The 23,277-nt window shown below is 42.5% G+C and overlaps 2 protein-coding genes across 4 annotated transcripts in view; one reads left to right on the plus strand and one right to left on the minus strand.

Moving 5' to 3' along the window:
- Positions 1-9,006, minus strand: part of WASHC5 (WASH complex subunit 5) — a 65,697-nt gene extending 56,691 nt beyond the window's left edge. Inside the window, exons 1-4 of one of the 2 annotated variants that reach the window (XM_023248200.2) lie at positions 8,857-9,006; positions 2,309-2,607; positions 1,193-1,338; positions 166-250 (exon numbers count right to left, since the gene is read on the minus strand). In XM_023248200.2, coding sequence (XP_023103968.1) covers positions 166-250; positions 1,193-1,338; positions 2,309-2,494 — 417 coding nt within the window. In that variant the 5' untranslated portion in view covers positions 2,495-2,607; positions 8,857-9,006. Of the gene's footprint in view, positions 1-165; positions 251-1,192; positions 1,339-2,308; positions 2,608-8,856 lie in introns of those variants that run through there. The other variant, XM_023248201.2, reaches the window with a different exon arrangement.
- Positions 9,007-9,054: 48 nt separating this feature from the next.
- The window catches only part of NSMCE2 (NSE2 (MMS21) homolog, SMC5-SMC6 complex SUMO ligase), a 216,713-nt gene continuing 202,490 nt past the window's right edge, over positions 9,055-23,277 (plus strand). For both annotated transcript variants that reach the window (XM_019823121.2, XM_004000117.5), the window contains exons 1-2: positions 9,055-9,202; positions 14,128-14,298. In XM_019823121.2, coding sequence (XP_019678680.1) covers positions 14,142-14,298 — 157 coding nt within the window. In that variant the 5' untranslated portion in view covers positions 9,055-9,202; positions 14,128-14,141. The remainder of the gene's footprint in view (positions 9,203-14,127; positions 14,299-23,277) is intronic.

Below are 23,277 nucleotides of genomic sequence, written 5' to 3' on the forward strand. Positions count from 1 at the left end.
ATTCTGTTCAGTCTACCATGTTCTAAATTCAGATATTGTTGATTAGAAGAGAACTGTCAGTTTATTTGCTTCCCTTTAAAGAAGGGTACTTTGTATGTCTTTGGGACGTATGGGAAAAAAGTTGACATTCTTGACTTTCTATTTTAAGTGGCTGCTATTACTTACTAGAAGCTGTTTTCCATCTTCATTGAGGAGCACGGTTTCTAAGGTTTGCTGAATATACACACCTTCATTGAGGTCATCTAGATATCTAGAAATGAAACCCCAGGGCAAGTTATTCATTCTAATGAAAACATGACCACTTTTGAAGAAGGAATATAAAGATTTTTAAAAGATAGGACAAGACACCAGACATTCTGGCCTTCACACGTTTGTGGCCCTTCGTGCTCTTTAAGAAGGGACTCGTGAAATGGAACTCCCAGTGGTTAGGGCCACAGGTTTGCTAACACTGGCTACTCTAAGCGGAAAGAACTGTCTCTAGTCCCGATTTATGAATCATAAGTATCTTAGAAGTAACGTTATAAAGACATGGAATAGTTTAAAAACTGCTGAGCAATGAATTCTTAAGGGCTGAAAGGAAGAAAATACTGTGTAGAGTTAGGGATGAGAAGGCAGGCTACGGTTACTAATGCTATAAAAATAAGCTTTTTCTCCACTTCTCCTAAAGAAGATGCTAAAATATGATCATAAACTACGGGATGGAAAGCCAGATGGCTTAATACAGAGAACAAACTGATGGCTGTCAGAGGGAGTGGGATGGGGTGGGGGCTGGGTGGGCAAAATGGGGGAAGGGGCAAGGGAGGTACAGGCTTCGAGTTATGGAGTCCCAGGGGTGAAGGGGGTGCTGCACGGCGACAGACGGTAGCTACTTGTGGGCACAGCAGAACTTACAGAGCTACCAGATCACTATGCTGCACAACTGAAATGAATGTAAACATTACGCATGGACTATGCCTCAATGAGAAAAAAAAAAAGAAAAGAAAGAAAGCCATGACTCAGTACAAGCCGAGGTTATCGTACCGCTTCCCAAGAGCAGGAAAGCATAACAACACTCTAACATACTAAAGGTGACAAGTGTCACTGGAAGGAAAAGACAATTACGCACAGGAGAGGAACTCAGGAAGGCGTGCACGCTCTGGCACGTTCCTTTTCCACTATTTACCCCCAGAATAAGCTATTACTGAATTAATACCTGTTTAGGTCTACAATATATTTATGCACACTTTGAAAGGCTAAATAAAATCTGGTCACAATTTCTATGTGGTTTTCACGAAACTCTTCATCTAAATCCTGTAGCTCTGGCTTAGCTTCCAGCTTGCTTTCCCATAACTCTGGACCCTAAGAAGAAAAACACATTCATGTGAAACGTCAATAAAAGCATACTTGTTGGTAACATTTCCTTTTTTTTTTTTTTTAATTTTTTTTTTTTAACGTTTATTTATTTTTGAGACAGAGAGAGACAGAGCATGAACGGGGGAGGGGCAGAGAGAGAGGGAGACACAGAATCGGAAACAGGCTCCAGGCTCTGAGCCATCAGCCCAGAGCCCGACGCGGGGCTCGAACTCACGGACCGCGAGATCATGCCCTGAGCCGAAGTCGGTGGCTTAACCGACTGAGTCACCCAGGCGCCCCATGTTGGTAACATTTTCTAAACAGTCTTTTATTTATTTATTTTTTTTTTAAATTTTTTTTTTCAACGTTTATTTATTTTTGGGACAGAGAGAGACAGAGCACGAACTGGGAAGGGGCAGAGAGAGAGGGAGACACAGCATCGGAAACAGGCTCCAGGCTCTGAGCCATCAGCCCAGAGCCCGACGCGGGGCTTGAACTCACGGACCGTGAGATCGTGACCTGAGATGAAGTCGGACGCTCAACCGACTGCGCCACCCAGGCGCCCCTAAACAGTCTTTTAAAAATGTGTTCCTATGCTTGAAAAAGGAGATGAGAAATTGAAAGAGGAGCAACAGAAAGTAACAGAGATAACAGACGCCTAGATACGGAATCCCCTTGAAAGAAACAAAGTTGGATTGTAACCATGATCGGCAAGCTTTTAAGTGTGGGGTCCTTCACTGTAAAATACGTTTCACCAAAGTTATCTTTTTAAAAGTGTGATTATGTTATGTTAGGGCTTCCACACAACACCTTTATATTATTTTCAAATTAGTTAGCTGACGCTAAATGTGGTATAAAAGCTTTCCTCTTTAGCTCTTTCTCCATAATTACTTAGCCTCTCAGGGTCCCACGCTTCCCAGAGAAAGCATGCTTTCGTAGGAAAGATAGCGTTCAAAATGCTATGGAGGAAGGTTACCTTAAAATAGCTGAAATCAAAGATGATATCTCCATATTTCTGTAGATCGGCTCGGTCTTTAAACCTGAACACAGCAGGGATAAACTCCGAGAGCCTCAGAAGTTCAGCAATGATGGCATTACCACAGGAAACAATCCTCAGGATTGCCTGGCCACACAGGTTGTTCTCAGCTAGGAAGTCCAACATCGTGCGGATGAGTGCCTGGCCGGGAGGAATGTTTCACTGGCTTCAGAGCTGAGGTCTGTAAATCATTAGATGAAACCAGGTCTGCTGACAGATTGGCTGCTCCATTAAAGGACCTGTATCCCAAAAGGAAAATATAAAAAAAAAAAATCTCCATTTTTAAAGGGAGCATACGTAACACATGCATGAGTTCCGACATGAGGGAAGGGCCTTTATTGTCCACTCCTCCCGGTGTTCCATGTGGATGGACTTTGCTAAGTGAACACTCTTGGCCTGTTTTCTTTTTTTTTTTTTTTAATTTTTTTATTTTTTTTTCAATATATGAAATTTATTGTCAAATTGGTTTCCATACAACACCCAGTGCTCATCCCAAAAGGTGCCCTCCTCAATGCCCATCACCCACCTCCCACCCCCCATCAACCCTCAGTTTGTTCTCAGTTTTTAAGAGTCTCTTATGCTTTGGCTCTCTCCCACTCTCACCTCTTTTTTTTTTTTTTCCTTCCCCTCCCCCATGGGTTTCTGTTAAGTTTCTCAGGATCCACATAGGGGTGAAAACACACAGTATCTGTCTTTCTCTGTATGGCTTATTTCACTTAGCATCACACTCTCCAGTTCCATCCACATTGCTACAAAGGGCCAGATTTCGTTCTTTCTCATTGTCTTGGCCTGTTTTCAATCCTTTATTCACTTCTCTCCGTGAGAAAGGACCTGATGCAGCTGGGAGGAGCCAGTGAGCATCGCTGTTCCAATGTGCCCTATGTTGGGCACTGATTATTAAATTGTCCTTACGCGAGTTGTTTTACCTCTGGAAAAGAGAACTGTGCCTCAAATCCACTCGAATGAGGTGAGGGAGCCACCGTGAAAAAAGTGTTTCTCATACGGAAAACATAGGAGGCCCCTGTTATCAAGGGTAAGACATACCTGAGAAATACTCCTGAGTGACGCTAAAGTAGAGACAAATGTTTCATACTGAGCGGTGGAAAAGTTTTGATTAGAAAGGTATCTCAGAATGATGTAATTAAAACGATGAAAGTAAGTTCCGTACTTACCCACAATTTAGAGTAAAGTTGCAACAAGGACGTACTAACTCAAGGGACATACCAAGAATGCGCTGAAAGTTGATCTCACCAAATTGTAATTTTGATAATACATATTTTGTACTTCATAGCTGACTTTCATAGCATGATCTTAGAAAAAGGTAATTTTTGCAACAACAAAAAAAATGTTTCAAGGCAGCATTCATTTTCCCAAAGGCCTCTTCCAACTCTTTTTTCAAATCGTTATCTTTGAAAGTGTTTTGTCATCATCTTCGCTGTATTGCTCTCCTCTACTTGTTAATTTAGCTAAGTCATCATTGGGTCAGCTTCATGCAGGCCTGAATTATTTTTCAACTTCGTGAAGGCTTGTGTACTTCCTAACATTTGCACTGGCACTGTGTCCTATCGACACGACATTAGCATTAAGAAGAGTGACCACATTGGGGCGCCTGGGTGGCGCAGTCGGTTAAGCGTCCGACTTCAGCCAGGTCACGATCTCACGGTCCGTGAGTTCGAGCCCCGCGTCGGGCTCTGGGCTGATGGCTCGGAGCCTGGAGCCTGTTTCCGATTCTGTGTCTCCCTCTCTCTCTGCCCCTGCCCCGTTCATGCTCTGTCTCTCTCTGTCCCCAAAATAAATAAACGTTGAAAAAAAAAATTTTTAAAAGAAGAGTGACCACCAAAAATAAGAATTCAGCCCAAGAGACTCTTTAGTACATGAATATCTGCAAGGGAACTCATCTTACAAGTGATCGTTACCATTTTTATATCCATGCCAATTTTTACGTTCATATGTAATCTTCTGGCTGCAGGGACTCAAAAAGTAAACGGTAAAATAGTGAGGACTTCACTGTACGCAAAACCAGAATGTGGGAAAGACTTTGGACAGGAGAGGGCTTCCTCTGCAGCCCCAGCAAAACATTCCCCAACCCTTGTCACAGATTTTCAAAGTTGACTCGCACTGAGCTACCTCGTGTAGTTATCTTTTGTGTAACCCTTAAAGGTTTTCTTTTTTCCTCTTATAAGTCTCTTCTTATTGATTCAGTATTTAGAAATGTCTTCATTTCCTAGGATGCTGTTGACTCTCCAACAATAATTCCCTCCCTCCTTTCCCTTTTTTCCTATAGAGGACAGAACAGGTGGATCCTTATTTTCTCATTGCCCCCGAATCTAGGCTACACATGTGACTCAGTTTCGACCAAACAGACGTTAAGAGGTAGTCTACAGCAGACCTGATAGGAAATTTTTTTCCCCTCCTGCGATAAGGAGAGAAGCACATGAAATTTCTCTCTTTCCTCTATCCCTCTTCTTCTTGTCTTTGAATGTGGCCCAATGAACATGTCTTGTCTGAAGTTTCAACAGCCACCTTGAGACCATGAGGTGATGAGCCTAAGAGAAAAAAGGCCCCAAACCTGCAGATTGTGTTTTGGAAGGAAAGATAGACTCTAAATTCTTGTTGAGGTGACTGACTCATTGATTCAACTGTAGCACCACCTATCTCTGTAATCCTTGTAAAATGAACTGTTTTTATGCTTTATTTACTGCTAGTTGGCTTTGGGATTATTTGTAGGTGGAAGCATTCCTAATGCTACAGATTCATTCATTCAGTAAATAGGCATCTAGTGCCTACTATGTGCCAAGCACTGTTTTAGGACCTGAGGCTACTTCAGCGAACAAAACTAAGTTCCTGCTCTCTCTCATAAAGCCTGCATACTATTGGGAGTGGGGAAGAGACAATAAACAAATAAATACATTAGGTATCAGCCTGTGATCATTGCTGGGGAGGAAAAAGCATGATAAAGAGACGGAGTGTGTGCTGTTTTAGTTTGTGAAAGCCTCTCTGATAAGATATTTGAGCAGGGACCAGAAGGAAGTGAGGCAGCAAGCAGTAAGGGTATCTGGGTGTTGTCAGAAGCCCCTAAGACAGTCCCCGAGGCCCTCCTTCCCCTTATTCATGCCCTGTGGAGGCCCCTCTCCTTGAGTGTGGCTTCCTATCTCTTAAAGAACAGAATATGGGAGATGTAAAAGACATCACTTCTGAGATTAGATTGCAAAAAACCTGTGGCTTCTGGCTGGGGCGCGTTCCCTGGCTTGTTTGCTCTGGGAGAAAGCAAACTGTCATGTTGTAAGAGAGCCCTGTGATGAGGGAGTGAGAGGCCTCCCAACAACCACCTGAATGAGCTTGAAAAGGGACTCCCCCCCCAAACCGAGCTGAGCCTTCAGATGACAGCATCTATTCACAGCTAGGCTGCAACCTCCCAAGAGCCCCTCAGCCGAACGCACCCAGCTAAGCCACACCAACTGATTCCTGACCACAGAAACTGTAAGACAATAAATGTCTTTTGTCTTAGCCACTAGGTGTTGGGGTAGTTTGTTATTTTACAATAAGTGATGATCTGGGAGAAGGGCATTCCAGGCAGGATTTACAAGTAAATGCAGAGGCCCCAGGTCAGCAATGCACTAGATGTGTTCCAGGAACAGCAGAGTGGCTGATGTGGCTGGTGCAGAGTGAGCAAAGGATAGAAGCACAGATCAGAGGAAGTGGATGGGGTTGCTCCAAGAGCAGGGACTGCTAAGAAGCCATTACAGTTGTCTAGAACTCTCTCCAATGAGGGTATCCTTTAATATACATTAAGGCATAAATTATTAACAAGGCCTTTCATTTTCTCATGATGTTTACTTGTGAAGGCACGTTGATCTCTAATAGGCTGAATTTCAGATAATTTCATTCCACCTCTTTTTTTTTTTATTTTTTTTAACGTTTATTTATTTTTGAGACAGAGAGAGACAGAGCATGAATGGGGGAGGGTCAGAGAGAGGGAGACACAGAATCCGAAACAGGCTCCAGGCTCTGAGCTGTCAGCACAGAGCCCGACACGGGGCTCGAACTCACGGACCGCGAGATCGTGACCTGAGCCGAAGTCAGCCGCTCAACTGACTGAGCCACCCAGGCGCCCCACATTCCACCTCTTTTAAAGTAAACTCTACCCTTAGCGTGGGGCTCCAACTCACCCCAAGATCAACAGTCACATGCTCTACTGACTGAGCCAGCCAGGCGGCTCAATTTCACTCCATTTTTTTTTTGCACTGAATGGGTGTGGCTGGGAAAATGAGACAAGAAAAAGGGGGAAATAATGGCAAATGGGGGGGGGGGGAGGGGGAGAAAGAAAAAGTCACTGAAGTCCTCTGAAGACCACCAAACTAACCCAGAAGGATCTAAGGTCTGAGGATACCAGGTCTAAGCAGGAAGAAACTCCAGACACAACTGCAAGGTGGACAAGCTATGTTTCACTGCTGTAACTACAACCAGATTCTGGATACCAACACAGGCCAGACAATGGGACCATGGAGAAAGCATCTTTAAAGCAAAACACGATTACCTGCCTTCTTCCCTTCCCTGCCCAAGCAAAAAAAAAAAAAAAAAAAAAGGATGAACAGATACACTCAGCACCTGCATGCACATGGTCAGGTTAGCTTAGGCCTGGGATAATGACATGTCAAGACTTTTGTGTATCTGCTTCTTATTGTAATCCTTAAATCCTTCCACTGTTGGCAACATTCAAGATATTATTTGGTTACATTATTTGGTAAACACCCCAAGGTTGGCTGAAACACGTGCCCTAAAGAACAGAATCTAAGAACCAACATTAAAGATGCCTAATCATGTTGCAGTGATTTCAGAATTATGTGGCTTTATAGAAGGTGCTAAGACTTGGTTGAGATTTTTAAAAAAATCACTCTAGAGTGAGGTGCAAATAAACACTGCAGAAAAACCCATACTGAATCTTCTATTCAGTGGTTCTTTTGCTGCTAGAGATGAAAATTCATAAAGACCAGTTTTTCTCAATATATGCTGCATTACTATTTGGCATGAAATGAAACCAGAGATCCCACTCAATTTCCTAATTTTCTTTTATAAAGCACCCAAAAAGTAGCTGTAACTTTATTTTTAAGAATTTAGTGGGGGGGGGTGAGGTTGGGGGGAGAGGGGAAAATAGGTGATGGGCATGGAGGAGGGCACTTGTTGGGATGAGCACAGGGTGTTATATGTAAGTCAATTTGACAATAAATTATATTAAAAAATAAAATTAAAAAATTATTTGAAATTTACATCATGTTTAGCTTTATGCAAAAGTAACCATCCTGAAACGACTAGTAATGGTAAATATGTGTGTATATTTGGTAAATTTGTGTGTATAAACACATGAAGGATTGAAAGTGAGTGTTTAGATTAGAATGAATAATATGTACTAGATATACTCATAAATGACGTTTTAAATGTTAAAAAAAATAGAATTTAGTACGGAACTGTGGTTTACAGTTCGGAAAGTAATCCTAGACAACAGACAACATGTTTCAAGAATGCAGCATGGCATCATTATACCAATTACCGAGTAAGTACAGAACTGAATTCTGAAGGAAATAAAATTGTCCGGGGACAAACCGCTGTTTGCCCTACTCAGAGGACAAAAGAACACAGGTCTATTTTTATCCTTTCATAAGATCTCAGTTCCATAAAAAAGGAAGCACTGGTCTCCACCTATCCATTATCAGAAACAAAATATAATGGTTGTTGACCAAGATAAAAGTGACCGACAAATCTCTTCCAGAAAAGTTCTAAAATGAGTCTGATTACTCTAGTCCCATTCATAAATCCTGGAAGGGACAGGAGAAAGAGAAACGGGAGGTGCTCCTGGTCGTGGGCCAGTAAGACCTCTCCGTTCCTTCCCCTGACTCCATCACCTATGTTGGAGTAAGCTCCGCGCATTTGGAATCGGGACACCCGGCTCCATTACCGGCTCTGTGACTTATGTTTTCGAACGTGCGACCATAAACCAGTCAGGACCCTTGGAACTGTTTTGAGAAATGCAAAGAACTTTGGCACCAGCATGACACAGGTGAGGGAATTAAGGTGCGGAAAGCAACAATGACTTGCTCCAACTCGCAGCCCACGGCATTACCAGAATTCAAACCCGGGTCCATCAGACTCTACGAGACTTCGCGAACCACTCAATTTTCTCGAGGGCAAACGGAGGGATAACACTGTCTACCCAGCACGGCTCCTGGAAACTTGGAAGGTACAGATGCGGGCCAAGCAGTTGAACATCACTTCCCAAAGCGCCCAGGCGGCGTGGAAAAATCTGTCCACCTAAGTGGAGATGAAGAGCCTGGACTGCGGCCCCGCCCCAGGAGGCCCCTCAGTCCTCCAAGCCGGGCTCCGCATCGAGACCGCACCGTACGCCGCAGACGCCCCTTCGGCCAGCGCGGCCCGGCCAGCGGCTGGGGAGGGGCCGGGGGACCGAATCGAGGGCGCGTCCCGCCCCAACTCACCTGTCACCCGGGCCACGCCAGGGCGCACGTGCAGGGCCGGCGATCGCGGACTGGGTTGGCACCTGGGTCCCCACGCCGCCCTCTCCGCACGCGTCCCCTTCTAGACGCAGCCCTCGATCGCCAGCCTGCGGGACCCCCGCTTCCGCCTCTGACTCCCCTGGCGGTCACATGATCAAATGGGCGGAGAGCAGGGCGGGGCATCATGTGACCGTTCGCCGGCGCCGGCTGATGACGCGAGAGCCCGCGCTCGCGGTTTCAGCGACTAGAGAAGGGAGTTGAGGAAGGAGTTGGGGTCCGGGTGGGGGCAGTCCGGGTGCAGCCAGAGAGAGCTGGGTCGGACATCCAGGTAAGGCAGAAGCGAGGGGTGGCGATGGCGAGGGTGGCGGGAGGTGTCGCCTCCCTCTCGGGCCCTCCGCGGGTGCCCTGAGCTGGGGTCCGTCCACCTGGGATACGGTCCTGGCTCTGCACGTTAAGCAGTGAGGCTTGGGCAGGCTGCCCCCCTTCCCGAGACGCCATCTCTCCGTCCTTCTGCCCTGGTAGGGAACTGATCACGAATTCTTGGTGCAGATTAATCCAGTTGGAGCTGTCTTTAGAAGCAGGGCCTCGGGCAGGTCGTTTAAATAAGCTCTTGTGTCAGTTTCCTTTTCTCTCCTATAAATGGTTGTGAGGATTAGGATAAAGAGAGTGAAGCGCCGGAGCACCCGTTTATGGGGAAATGGTGGTTGCTGTTATTGTTGTCAATCTCAGTTCTTTATTGATCGCCGGTTTTGTGAGAGGAGCTGTTTTACATGCTGTAGAACGTGTCAGAGTTCTAGTTTAAGCTGCTCCCAGAGTGAGGGAGTGGTAGCCACGTGAACGAATAGTTGTGATGAGTTTTATAATTTTGTGTGTGTGTGTGTGTGTGTGTGATGGAGAGAGAGAGGGAGGGATAGTGGTAGCATGGCGGGGGTGGGGCAGGCAATTGCTTGTATGGATAGGAGAAGGCTTCATGAAGAAAGAAGTATCCTTGCATCTTGTAAAGGGAGATACAGCTCTGGCTGGACTCCTCCTACAGGTCCCCATGGACTTAAAGGTCAATATAGTGTCTGTAAATTGTTTGCTTTGTGCTTACCACTGTGCTGTACAGAAAGATGAGAGAGGGAAACAGTATTTAAAAAAATTTTTTTTTAATTTTTGAGAGACACAGAGAGCCCCGGGGGTGGGCCCAAACCCACAAGCTGAGCGATCATGACCTGAGTTGAAGTCCAACACTTAATTGACTGAAACACACAGGGGCCCTCCGGGGAAACTTTTTTTTTTTTAATATAATTTATTGTCAAATTGGTTTCCATACAACAGCCAGTGCTCATCCCAACAAGTGCCCTCCTCAATGCCCCCCAACCACTTTCTCCTCGCCCCCACCCCCCATCAACCCTCAGTTTGTTCTCTGTATTTAAGAGTCTCTTATGGTTTGTCTCCCTCCCTCTCTGTTTGTAACTATTTTCCCCCTTCCCTCCCCCATGGTCTTCTGTTAAGTTTCTCAAGATCCACATATGAGTGAAAACATATGATACTTGTCTTTCTCTGATTGACATTTCGCTTAGCGTAATACCTTCCAGTTCCATCCATGTTGCTGCAAATGGCATGATTTCATTCTTTCTCATTGCCAAGCAGTATTCCATTGTATATATAAACCACATCTTCTTTATCCATTCCTCAGTTGGTGGACATTTAGGCTCCTTTCATAATTTGGCTATTGTTGAAAGTGCTCCTGTAAACATTGGAGTACATGTGCTCCTATGCATCAGCACTCCTGTATCCCTTGGGTAAATTCCCAGCAGTGCTATTGCTGGGTCATAAGGTAGTTCTATTTTTAATTTTTTGAGGAACCTCCACACTGTTTTCCAGAGTGGCTGCACCAGTTTGCATTCCCACCAACGGTGCAAGAGGGTTCCCTTTTCTCCACATCCTCTCCAGTATCTATAGTCTTCTGATGTGTTCATTTTAGCCACTCTGACCGGCGTGAGCTGGTGTCTCAGTGTGGCTTTGATTTGTATTTCCCTGATGATGAGTGATGTTGAGCATCTTTTCATGTGTCTGTTGGCCATCTGGATGTCATCTTTGGAAAAGCGCCTATTCATGTCTTCTGCCCATTTCTTCACTGTATTATTTGTTTCTTGGGTGTGGAGTTTGGTGAGTTCTTTATACATTTTGGATACTAACCCTTTATCCGATATGTCATTTGCAAATATCTTTTCCCATTCTGTTGGTTGCCTTTTAGTTTTGTTGATTGGGGAAACAGTATTTTTTAACAAATATTTATTTTGGGAGAGCACAAGTGGGGGACGGGCAGAGAGAGAGGAGGAGAGAGGATCTGAAGCAGGCTCTGCACTGACAGGCCGACAGCACAGAGCCGGATGTGGAGCTTGAACTCTCCAGCTGTGAGATCCTGACCTGAGCCAGAGTCCCAACGCTCTACAGACTGAGCCACCCAGGTGCCCCAGAAACAGTATTTTTAAGTTAGCTAATAACTAGTCCTGCCTGAAGCGAATCTTAGACCTGCTGAATGTTTTTGTCTTTCTCCTTCCCCCATTCATGTGTTGAAATACTGATGCCAGTGTGGTGGTATTAGGAAGTGGGGCCTTTGAGAGGTGCTTAGGTCTTGAGGGTAGAGCCCTCATGAATGGGATTAGTGCCTTTGGTAAAAGAGGCTCTTCAAGCTCCCTTGCACCTTCGACCTGTGAAGAGGAAGACTGAGAAGGCCTGGGGGCTATGAACCAGGAAGAGGGCCTTCAGAATGCAACCCAGCTGGCACCTTGATCTTGGACTTGCCAGCCTCCGGAACTGAGAGAGAAATTTCTGTGGTTTATAAGCCACCCAGTCTGGTGTCTTATTACAGCAGCCCGAATGGCCTAAGACAAGGTCTGTTAGGGGAGGCAAAATAACATGCTTGGGAAGAACTCAAGAAACCTCGTTTTAAACTTCCTTGGTAACCATACGTTCAGGGAACAAAGAGATTATTCTTACTGGGGAAGACTCCCAAGTGGAGGTTGATTTAAACCTGGGTTTCTCGACCACTGCGTGATTGACATTTTGGTCCTGATGATTCTTTGGGGTGGAGGTGGAGGCGGGTTGCCGTCCTGTGAGTTAATGTGCTCAGCTGTACATAGTGGTAGAAATAGGGAAAAGTGCGTCTACGCCATCTGTCCTCTCCATCCATTCTCTTTGCTTCTCAGTCTGAATCTTTTCCCTGGAAATACTCCAGCATTACAGAAGGAAGTTTTCCCCAGCTCTGTGCAAGGGTAAAGTTTCATTCGCGTAATGTGAATTTTGCACGCACATCATAAGGATAGCTACCATGTGCTAGATACTTCCCATTTATCCTGGATTATATTATTCCCTGTATACACTGTGTGTTTTTGTCAGCTCCCGCTGCTATTGAAAAATAGCATAGACTGGTGGCTTAAACAATAGAAATTCATTTCTCACAGTTTTGGAGACTAGAAGCTGGAGATTGGGGCACTGGCATGGTTGGATACTGGTAAGGACCCTCCTAGTTCACAGTAGGCCACCTTCTTGTTATATCCTTACAAGGTGGAGAGAGAGAGAGAGAGAGAGAGAGAGAGAGAACTCTGGCATCTCCTCTTCTAATAAGGACACTGATCCCTTCCTGAGGGCTCTACCCTCAAGATATCTAAACCTAATTACCTCCCAAAGGCCTCATCTCAAAATACCATCACCATGGGGGTTAGGCTCTCAACATACAAGTTGTGGGGGGTTGAGATGCAGTTATTTCAGTGTTCTCCGTACTTGTTTGCTTCTAAGAATTATCTGGGGTTGTTCATAAAAATACTGGTTTCCTAGAGTATCCACTAGGGACTCTGACTTAGTAGGTCTGAGAGAGGACCTGTATATAAATCTATATTTCTTTTTAAATTTTTTTATGTTTATTTTTGAGAGAGAGAGAAAGACAGAGTGTGAGTGGGGGAGGGGCAGAGAGCGAGGGAGACACAGAATCCAAAGCAGGCTCCAGGCTCTGAGCTGTCAGCACAGAGCCCGACATGGGGCTTGCACTCATGAACCACGAGATCATGACCTGAGCTGAAGTCGGATCCTCAACTGACTGAACCACCCAGGTGCCCCAAATCTATGTTTTTGAGAACCATGTCAACTGATTCTTAAGATCAGACAAGTTTTAGAAAACTACAACATTTGATTTCGATAATGCTGTGAGATAGATAGATAATTTCCTTCAGACTGAAGATAGAGAAGGTCAGCAACTAAACCGGGGTTGTGAAGTTTTAAGTAGCATGGATGGGACAGAATTTTCAGGCATCTCTGCCCATTGTCCATTCTTGTAAGCACTACTCTGTACTGTCGCTTACAGTGTTATAATGATGAAGTTGATGGTAATATTTGCTTCCACTTTTGAAGATTTATCTGGTGGGCATTATTTTCAGTGTTTTATTATACACCTTAACTCATTCAGTTCTCACAGGAATCCTTGAGCTAGGCCCTGGATGATTCCTATTTTAGGAGGGGGAAAAAATGAAACACTGAGAGGGTAAGTAATTCGCCTGAAGTCATTCAGTTACTCAAATGGCAGAATCTGGCTCTTAACTGAGGTAGTCTGGTTCCAGAGGCTACATGCTTGACCACTACTCCATATGGCCTCCATATTTTGCTCTATAATGTAGAAAAATTCTGCTTTTACTGACAGAGTCTGGGATCTTACCAAGTCTATAAATCTGTTAGAACCAGAGGACTGTCAGGAATTTATACAGTATCTATCTATCTATCTATATATACATTTTAAATTTATATTTAATATATTATGGTTTTCAGAATTCAGTATGCATATGTGTCAGATAAGTTAACAACTACAGATTTTGGAGTTCTCTGTATTAAACTATTTTACTTTTACTACTATCAGTTTTTAGAAAAATGCATCAGATGAATAGTCTACTTTGTCTAACCCCTTTATGTTTTAGGTTTCATAAAACTATGCTGTTGTTGAATTCTTCAGAGAACCAAGGAATGTTTTAAAAGAGGGTATTCTCCCTCCTTTGAAAAACGAAGACCCTTCCCCCTTGTATTGAGTGCATCTGTGTTTGGTGGCCCAGATGACAGCACAATGCTTTAGTGTCCCCTCCAGGGATGGAGAATGTTCGCAATAGTGTGGCACTTGTGGGATATTAGATACATTCATATGGATGTTTATAGCAGTTTTATTTTCTTATGCAGTTATTATTCTGACCCCTAAATCTTATTTTATTGTGTTTGAAAACTTAGGTAACAATTTCAAGATGCCCGGACGTTCGAGTTCAAGTTCAGGCTCAACTGGTTTTATATCCTTCAGTGGTATAGAATCTGCTCTCTCCACTTTGAAAAACTTCCAATCCTGTATCAGCTCTGGAATGGACACAGCTTCTAGTGTTGCCTTGGATCTTGTGGAAACTCAGAGTAAGTAACAATTAAAACTTATTTCTTTTGTGTTTACTTTGAGATAACCTGGTGTGGAGGCATTCTAGGGATATGAGATACTGCTCACCTTTTGAGTGTTCTTGGGGCAATCACTCAATCCCTCTGGGCATCTGTTTTCTCATTGTGTTCTAAGTACCGCATAACAATGTACTGAGAATTAAATGAGATTGACTTATTCATGTTTCTTCAAATAGTTCTATGCTAGAAGAAACTGCACTGGAAATTTACAGGTTAAAACAGGAAGGTTCCTGTCCTCAAAGATCATTCAATCTAAAGTATGTGACATTTGTGAACTGTAAGGTATGCAAATGCATTATAATAAAGTTATTTTGCAGTAGTTTAAGTCTTCGTGCTTGATAGACTAAGCTTATGCTAGGGGTACCAGCTAGGAAGGCCTCTACCAAAATAGGAGAGTTCAGCTTTGATGAACATTTTTCAATCAGAAAATTTAGAAAGATGTTATTTGCTTTCTTTGGATTAGGCTTGTTTTTATTTTATGTTATATACAGAGCAGGGGAGCAACAGATTTTTGTTTGTTTTTAATATCGCTAGTTTTTAGCGATTTGATTGTGATGTGCCTTTGCATGATTTTCTTTGTTTATTGTGTCTTGTGTTCTTGAAGCTTTATGGATTCGTGGGCTCATAGTTTTGATCAAATTAAGAAAAAATTTTGCCACCATCTCTTCAAATAGTTTTTGTGTCCCTCCCCTCCCTTCCCCTTCTGGAACTCTAATTACACATGTATTGGACAGCTTGATAGTGTCCGTAAGTCACTGAGGCTAGTTGATTCTTTTCAGGTCTTTTTCTGTCTGGCGTCAGCTCGAAGTGCCTCTTGCTTTGTCTTCAAGTTCATTGGTTTTGTCTTCTGCAGCGTCTACTCTTGTTAATTCTGCGCAGTGAATTTTAAATTTCAGGTACCGGATTTTTCATCTCTGGACATAAAAAAGAATTAAATGGAATCTTATTTCTGTCTTCTATCTCTCTTCATTATGTTCATGTTTTTCTCTATATTCTTGAATAGACTGAACATACTTATAATACCTGATTTAATATCCTTATCTGCTAATTCTGTCTTCTCTTGTCTGTTGCTGCTTCTTCACGTGGACATTGTGTGCGCTATGTTGCTAAGTGTTTGGATTTTGTTGTCTTCCAGTAAAGAATTATGGCATTTGTTTTGGCAGGCATCAAAGTAATTTGTGGAGTAGGCTAATCCTTTCCAGGTTAACTAAACTTTGTCAGTGCAGGTCAAGTTGGTGTAGATTTATCTTAGGGCCAATTTTGCCTTGTTACAAAGGCCTTCCTGAGTCCCTGTTGATTGCCCGGAGGGTTCAGTGAGATCACTCCACTGGATGCAATTTGAAGCTCTTCCCATCCTGTGTGAATTCTGGGAATTGATCACTGTATAGCTCCCAGCACTTTTTTCTTAGTAGTTTAGGATTGAGGGGATCTCTGCAGATTCCTTGAGCGCTTTCTGTGCATAGCTCTCTCCCAGTGCTGTCTTGGAAACCCCTGTTGTCTTAGCCTCCCTGAACTCTAGTCTCTGTCTGTCCTTGGTCCTTGAAGATTTGCATTCCCTGCTTGGATTCCTCCTCTCTTGTGTAGGGAGGAGGGCAATTGCGTGACTTACCTAACTTGTTTTTCGCTTTCTGCAGGACTCAGTTCTGCCCTGCCTATTGCCCCACTGTCTGAGAGCAGCCGTCAGTTTTTATTTCATCCAGCTCTCTAGTCGTTCACTGCAGGGGGGCCAACTCCACACCAGTTCATTCACGGCCAGCAGCAGAAATCACCCATAATTTTTAGTGGGTAGCCTTCTAAAGTTCTTAACCTTGACTTGAAGTCTAACTTGGATAAAAGTCATAATAAAATCTTCAGCCATAAGAGAGAAGAGCAGTTGACTATGTTGGAGAGCAGTGACTGGATTGGAACAAATTAAAGTACAGCAGAGCATGTGGGAAAGTCCATGAATTATCTTTGTAACAGAAATGCTCCCTTTCTTCGCCTCTAAGATTAGCACCCTTTCTGTTTCCCTTCTGGGTTGCCCAATTTCTTCACAAATTAGAATGAACTTTGTTAAAAGAGATGTTAGTGATCACTGAGGTACCATTTTCTCACTCCGCACTGCAATTCTCTTGTTGGTAAGGGGGATTCTTGTTCCCAAGAACTTGGAGGGAACTGATGTGTATTGTTTTGTTTCCTGTTGGTTGCATTTTCCTATACCAGGTGGTTGTCCTTGTTCAACTTCTAGCTCATTTGAAATGATCACCTTTCCCTGTGCTATGTTATAGGATGTGTATCTAGGCAATTGACTTTTACTGTTGCCATGTCTACTCCTTTTTTCTCCAAGTGTGTTGGTTATTCTGGGAATACTTTCTTTTTTTTTTTTAATTAAAAAATTTTTTTAAGTTTATTTATTTTGAGAGGGACAGAGAGAGAGGGAGACAGAGAATCCCAAGCAGACATGACTGTCGACGCAGAGCCCGACATGGGCCTTGAACCCCTGAAATCGTGAGACCATGACCTGAGCCGAAACCAAGAGTTGATGCTCAACTGACTGAGCCACCCAGGTGCCCCTGGGAATACTTTCTTTCTTACTTAGTTGGGAAATGAAATTTCTTACATTAGGAGATTTTTCAGGTAGCTGGGGCTTATTTTTCGGATTTTTAAATTTATTGTGTACTCTTCTGCCTTCTTAGGCAGAAGTACTAACTTAATTTATCAAAAGTGTTGTTGTTAATATCATCTTTGAGCAGTTGAATTCTCATAAGCCCTTTAAGTTTAGTTAAATAAAATTGAGGAATGGCCTTTTTTTTTTTTTTTTAAAGTTTATTTATTTTTGAGAGAGAATGAGAGAGTGCATGCACGTGCACTCAAGCTTGTGACCAGTGTGGGGAGGGACAGAGAGAAGACAGGACCCTAGGCAGGCTCCGTGCTATCCGTGCAGAGCCACACGCTGGGCTCGATCTTAGGAACCACGAGATCATGACCTGAGCCGATATCAAGAGTCAGACACTCAACCGACTGAGCCACTCAGGTGCCCCTAGGAATGGCCCTTCGAAAACATTAATGTACCTCAGGTTGTGTCCTCTCTCCTCTCTGCCAGGAAAGGAAGGGTTTGAAAAGAAGTAAAAAAAGAGTTTTGTCAGAAACTCATACTGTTACAGGCAGTTGCTCCTAAAATGTGAGAATTAAATAGTTGGTCTCTGTACATATCTAAATTAATATTTTAAAAGTGCAAAATCAAAACTAATCAGTAGAGCAAGTCTTTGAAATTCCTTTGTGTGCTTATGCTGCCTCTATTAACGTCTTTGATGTCACCTGTCACATGAGAGGCATGGGTTTGCAAGACTTGCTTTTCAGAGTTGATTTTTTTCCTCCTAAGTGATAGTTTTGCATGCAGTTACCCACAGAGTAAGGGATGGCACTTAATTGTGACTGTGTGGACCACAGTCATACTGATCCATTTTTTTTTTTTACTTCAAATATATAATTCTTTAATTTTGAGTGAATAGATATTAAAATTCAGGGTTTTTTTTTCCAAAGGAGGGCATAATATAAGCTGAATTTAAAGAAATGCATACTTGTAAGTAAATATTTGGACTGCTTTTACTGAATCCTAGGTGTTTTAAGTTGCTGTATGAGAAATTAAATAAGTTCTCTAAGATCTAAATAGAAAATAAACAATTTAGCAAGGCTTCATTAGATCTGCTTTTCTCCTGATTACTTTATAACCTAATTGCACAAAGCAGATGTATGCAGTGAGCTTTTCTGTGGCATCTATTCTCATTAGGGTAGCTGACTCTTAATTTAAAAATCGAGGGGCGCCTGGGTGGCGCAGTCGGTTAAGCGTCCGACTTCAGCCAGGTCACGATCTCGCGGTCCGTGAGTTCGAGCCCCGCGTCAGGCTCTGGGCTGATGGCTCGGAGCCTGGAGCCTGTTTCCGATTCTGTGTCTCCCTCTCTCTCTGCCCCTCCCCCGTTCATGCTCTGTCTCTCTCTGTCCCAAAAATGAATAAACGTTGAAAAAAAAAAAATTTTAAAAATCGGCAGTAGTCTACCTCCTTGGCTTTTCATGTGTTCCCAGGTAAGCTCCGCCCCCACTTAAAATGCAGTAACATGCCATATCCCGACATCCTGAAACCAGTTAATGTTTTCTCTTTGTCTCACGGTTGTTGTTGTTTTTCGTATTTATATTGTATTTCGCTGTGTTAATATGTCTGATCTTCCCTTTGAACCTGGTCTCCTTGGGGCAGAGACCCCAGGGTGCTCATCGGACGTTTTCAGAGGTTGGGACTTAATTTGATGTTTGTCAGGTGTTGAATGTGTATGAGTTACGTAATAAGTGTCTTTGAAGACTGTTCTCCAAATACAGTTATTTGAATCCACTATGTAGAAAATTAAGTTGTTTTCAAAAATTAGAAATTGTGCGTTTTAATTTGTAAACCTAGTTTCTTAAGGCTTTGCATTTAATTTTTGTGTAAGAGCTAATTCAGTGCGTCAGAACCACTTAGACAGCTTGTTAAAACACAGATTGCTCAGCCCCACCATCAGAGTTTCAGTAGGTCTGGATGAGCCCAAGAATTTGCATTTCTAACAAGTTACCAGGTGACGCTGCTGTTGAGGCTGCTGGTCCATGGACCTTACTTTGAGAACCAGGTGTAATCATCATTTCCTAGTTGGCAGGAAACTTCCACCACTAGGTGGCACCAGAATACTTCTTATGAGGTAGCCTTTGGCCTTAACGATGGGTTTGTTGACTGCAGAGTTCAAGATTGTGCAGAAGGTAAAATCGCTGAATTGTTGGCATTTTGTAGCTTAGAGCCTGAGTTATTCCATCTATCTGAGAAAACAAACATGCTGACTGTATCAGACCAGAGAAACTATAGGCCTATTAAGGTTACATTTCCAGATGAACTCTTCCAGGAAGGAGGAATGACCGCACATTTCCACTAGCTTCGTTTTCAATTACGCAGGCTATTCATTTGCCAGTGATAGATGTTGACCCTGTCATAAGACAGAAACATACACTGCCGCTTTGTTATTTATTACTCTGAGTTATCAGATCTTGATTTTTGTTGTTGATTTCATTTAAAAACCACTCTTAAAAAGGTTTACATGTTCTGTTCACAAAAATATGTCATTTTGTCCTTCTACTAGAGGGCCAGTAGTGTTTGGGCGGTTTTAGGAGGTTAAAAAGTGTGAAATGTGCTTTGCTTTCCCAACTGGCTTCCTCAGTCAGAAAGTTGAGTAGTTTCCTTTTTGAGCGGGGGAGAGGAAGGTTTGAGCAGTTTGCCTCACCTCACCTCTTGTTGCTGTGTTTTCCCACCACAGAAACTTCCAACCGTCCCAACACCTCCAGGTTTTCTCTCTTCCACTGGCTGTAACGACTTGAAGGTGTGCATGGTTTCTCCGCACGATGGAATGTGTGGAAATCACTGCTTCTGTGCTCTCCTGTTTGCTAAGCTCTCCTGTTTACAATGGGATGTCACTTTCTGAAATAGTAAATGAGTCATATTTTAGTTTTTGAAACAGAATATAGTATCTGAATACCGCCTGGGTTCTTCTAGACTCTTAATAATCTTTCCGTTGATTCTACTTATTTATATTTGGAGCAAAGGCATGAGTTAGGTTTCGGTGACCTAATAGGGTATGAAAATGACTAATGCAGAAAAAAACGGAGTTGGAATCACTTGATCAGATTTAAAAATTAGACTAGCACTTTATCATGTTATCTTTGATCGTTGGAAAGAATTAAGACTAGTTTCATGTTAGGCAAAGATGACAACTCCAGACAGAAGAACAGACTTTAGGATCGATTTTGAAACAGCAGTTTCCTTTTTAGAAAATAAAATTTTGTCTGGTGGTAAGCAGAAAGGAGCTTTTATTAGGTTGGTGATTAACAGTTGAAACCAATTTGATCATTTTAGAGAAGATTGGTATCATTCAGGCCTATTTCTCCTTCGGTCTGTACTTTGAAACTGAGGTTATATGTTCTTGTGCGTAAGTGTGAAGCATTATCTGTATATTACAGCACCGTCCAATAAAAATACAGTGTGAGCCACATGTGCAGTTTAAGCTTTTCTATTATCCTCATCATAAAAGGTAAGAGGAGAAATGAAATTTAGTAATATTTTATTTAATCCCATGTGTATAAAATATTATTTCAATATCTAATTAATATAAAAGTGGAGTTATTTTTACATTTTTTTGGTACCAAGTTCAAAATCCTTCAGTCCATCTCCGTCTGGACCAGCCACATTTCATATGCTGCTTAATAGCCACACGTGGCAGGTGGCTACGATGATGGACAGCAGCGGTTATATAAGTTATTTCATTTTTCAGTGGCTACCAGAGGACGGCAAGAATGTGTAAGGGTAGTTACATCAACTAGTTTTGCAGCTTTTTAGCAGTTTTGGTGACTATTCAAATCAAACCAGTTGGCAAGATGAGACCATACTATTTACTGATGTGTGTGTGTGTGTGTGTGTGTGTGTGTGTGTGTGTGTGTGTGTGTAGTTGTTACTCCTCTACCACTGGTGGGATTGTCATTTTAAGTTTTTCCCCAAATTGTTTAGCCAGCTTAAAATTACTTCTGGGGATCTTATTAATATTTGGTTCCGTCTGAAATGTCATATGCTGATTTGACTCCACACCTACAGTACTTTGATATTTTGTAGCTAATGTGGTAAATTAGTTTCTTAGGATATTGGGCAATCCAGAAGGGTCCAGCCTCTTAACTTCTGCAGCCAGAATACTCTAGTCGCTGTAAATAATTAGGCCAGTCAGCAGTTGACCTTGGAAATGCTAATTTGTTTGTCCCTGGGTGCTGCAAAAGCGGGCTTTCCCTTTCCCTCCCAGGATGGGAGTTAAAACCTTGTTTGGGGAAGTTCTAAGGCACTTGGGGCTAGCTCCTCACACACCTGCTTTGTGCTCATTTCTGCATTGGGACCGAGTTAAAAGAGGAGTATTCCTTGCAAGAATTTCTTTGAAGGCCTCGTGGAGTTATGTTTTAATGGACTTTGAGAGCAAGTTTATTTACCTTTGGATCTGCCCTGCTTCCTAGCACCATTCGCCGTAGTGATGGTTGATTAAGAAGGATTTCATCGCTATTTCATTATATTTCTTAAATTTATTGAAAAAGGACATGGAAGCCATCTTTTATCCCTTCGATTTAGTATTTAATCAGTGCTGTTGTAGCGTCAGATCCAGAAGAAGGTAGCTAAAAAAAGAAAGTAGAAAGAAATGTTAGTTGGAAAAGTTACACCCACTGAGAAGTTATAGGCAGTATTCGGTAGATAGAGGAGGAGAGAGAAAATTTATGAAATCCAGAGTTTCTGTCTCTAAACTGGTGGTGGCAGCAGTGGTGGCTTTTACTTTAAGACAAAGATGTAGGTTTCCTTTTCTTTGGGGCAGTGCTCAGGCGAAGTAATTTTCCCTCTTTACTGTACAATACTGATTCAGAACATTTGTTTGAGCTTACTTTTCACTCTTCCTAGATAATTGTTAGCACTTTATGTTGATCGGTCACCAATTGTTTATTGGCCCATGCCCTCAAGAAGCTAATAATTGAGTTAGCGGATAAGACAAGTACGTGTAAAGATAAAGGAAAAACTTCATAGTAGTAAATGTCTGTTCTAAATGAGATTATGAGTCTTTCTGTCCTCTTCATGACTTTTTACGTTCTGACCCAGCAGCCTGATTTTATATCCAGTAGGCACACATGTTTTCAGACTGTACATATTGGGCAATTTAACAATAGCGAACGTAGTGCTTTTTGTGTGGCAGCCATGCTCTAAATGCCTCATAGGTATTCGTTTAATCTTTACAGCAGTGCTCTCGGGTAGGTAGGTAACATAGTCACTTTAACATAGGAGTACACTGAGCCTTGAGGTTGAGGAAGGACTGGGTACCATTCTCTCACAATAACCTATTTCAGATTGGAAATAACACATTTTACTTATTTACTCTTTGCATATTCTCAATCTGTTGTCCTTGTATGTGTCACTTTCCCCGTCTCAATTGCAGCAAGCTTTGAGATAAGTCCCCTTATCTAGTCAAGTATTGCTTATGCCTGTGCTTATTATAGAGACAGCCCGTTTGCTGGGCTCTATCACCATTGTACCTGAAGATGAGAGCTTCTCATTAAAACAATTTGGAGAATCCATTCTGTGCTAATTTTTGACTTAGAAGGTTCCCTTGCTGAACTTACAAAAAAAAGTTTTCCCTAGGACTATATTTATAAATCTCAATTACCATGTTGTAGATCATCCTTGTTTGATCATGTCTCTAGCCATGACCAAAGCATCTGGCATTTACTCTCTGCAAATAGTAGCTATTAATTTCTATGCCCGTTTTAAACCAGAGAGCATAGTGTACAAGAATGTTCATGATGTCACCGGCTACACCCCTCTGTACACCCTGTCAGAGAGACTGGATTTAGTTCTACCAGGGTGTGCTGTCAGGCCTCCTTGCCTGTGTTCACATGACTTCCTCTCCCTAGAATGCTCTCTCCCTATTGACTGATGGAAGGGCACCTATTCTCTTTCAAGGCCAAGCTTAAGTATTATCTTTTTTTCTACAGGTAATTCTTCTCCCACCTAGACCATACTGAGTTTTCCTCTGAGTTGGCCATGCATTCATCCATCACAACAATAGAGTACTTCTTTGCACTTAATTGTTTATAAAATCTATATTCCTACCACTAGATACAGGAGTTTGAAAAAGTCAGTTAATAACATCCTATTTCCCAACCAGGTTTTGGCTTTCTGTCTGTGTTGCAGCTGTCCAGTTCTGCTGTAAATAATCTATAAAGGCTATACTTGACTGACCCCCGGTCTAGACCAAAGTCTTCCTGTTCATATATATACATACACACATATATATGGCAAAGAATGGGTTGAATATAATGTATAAAGTCTATACTGACCCCTGGTCTAGACAAAAGTCCTTCTGTGATAGTCTC

The sequence above is a fragment of the Felis catus genome, chromosome F2, assembly GCF_018350175.1.
Source record: "Felis catus isolate Fca126 chromosome F2, F.catus_Fca126_mat1.0, whole genome shotgun sequence".
In the NCBI taxonomy this organism is placed as follows: Eukaryota; Metazoa; Chordata; class Mammalia; order Carnivora; family Felidae; genus Felis; species Felis catus.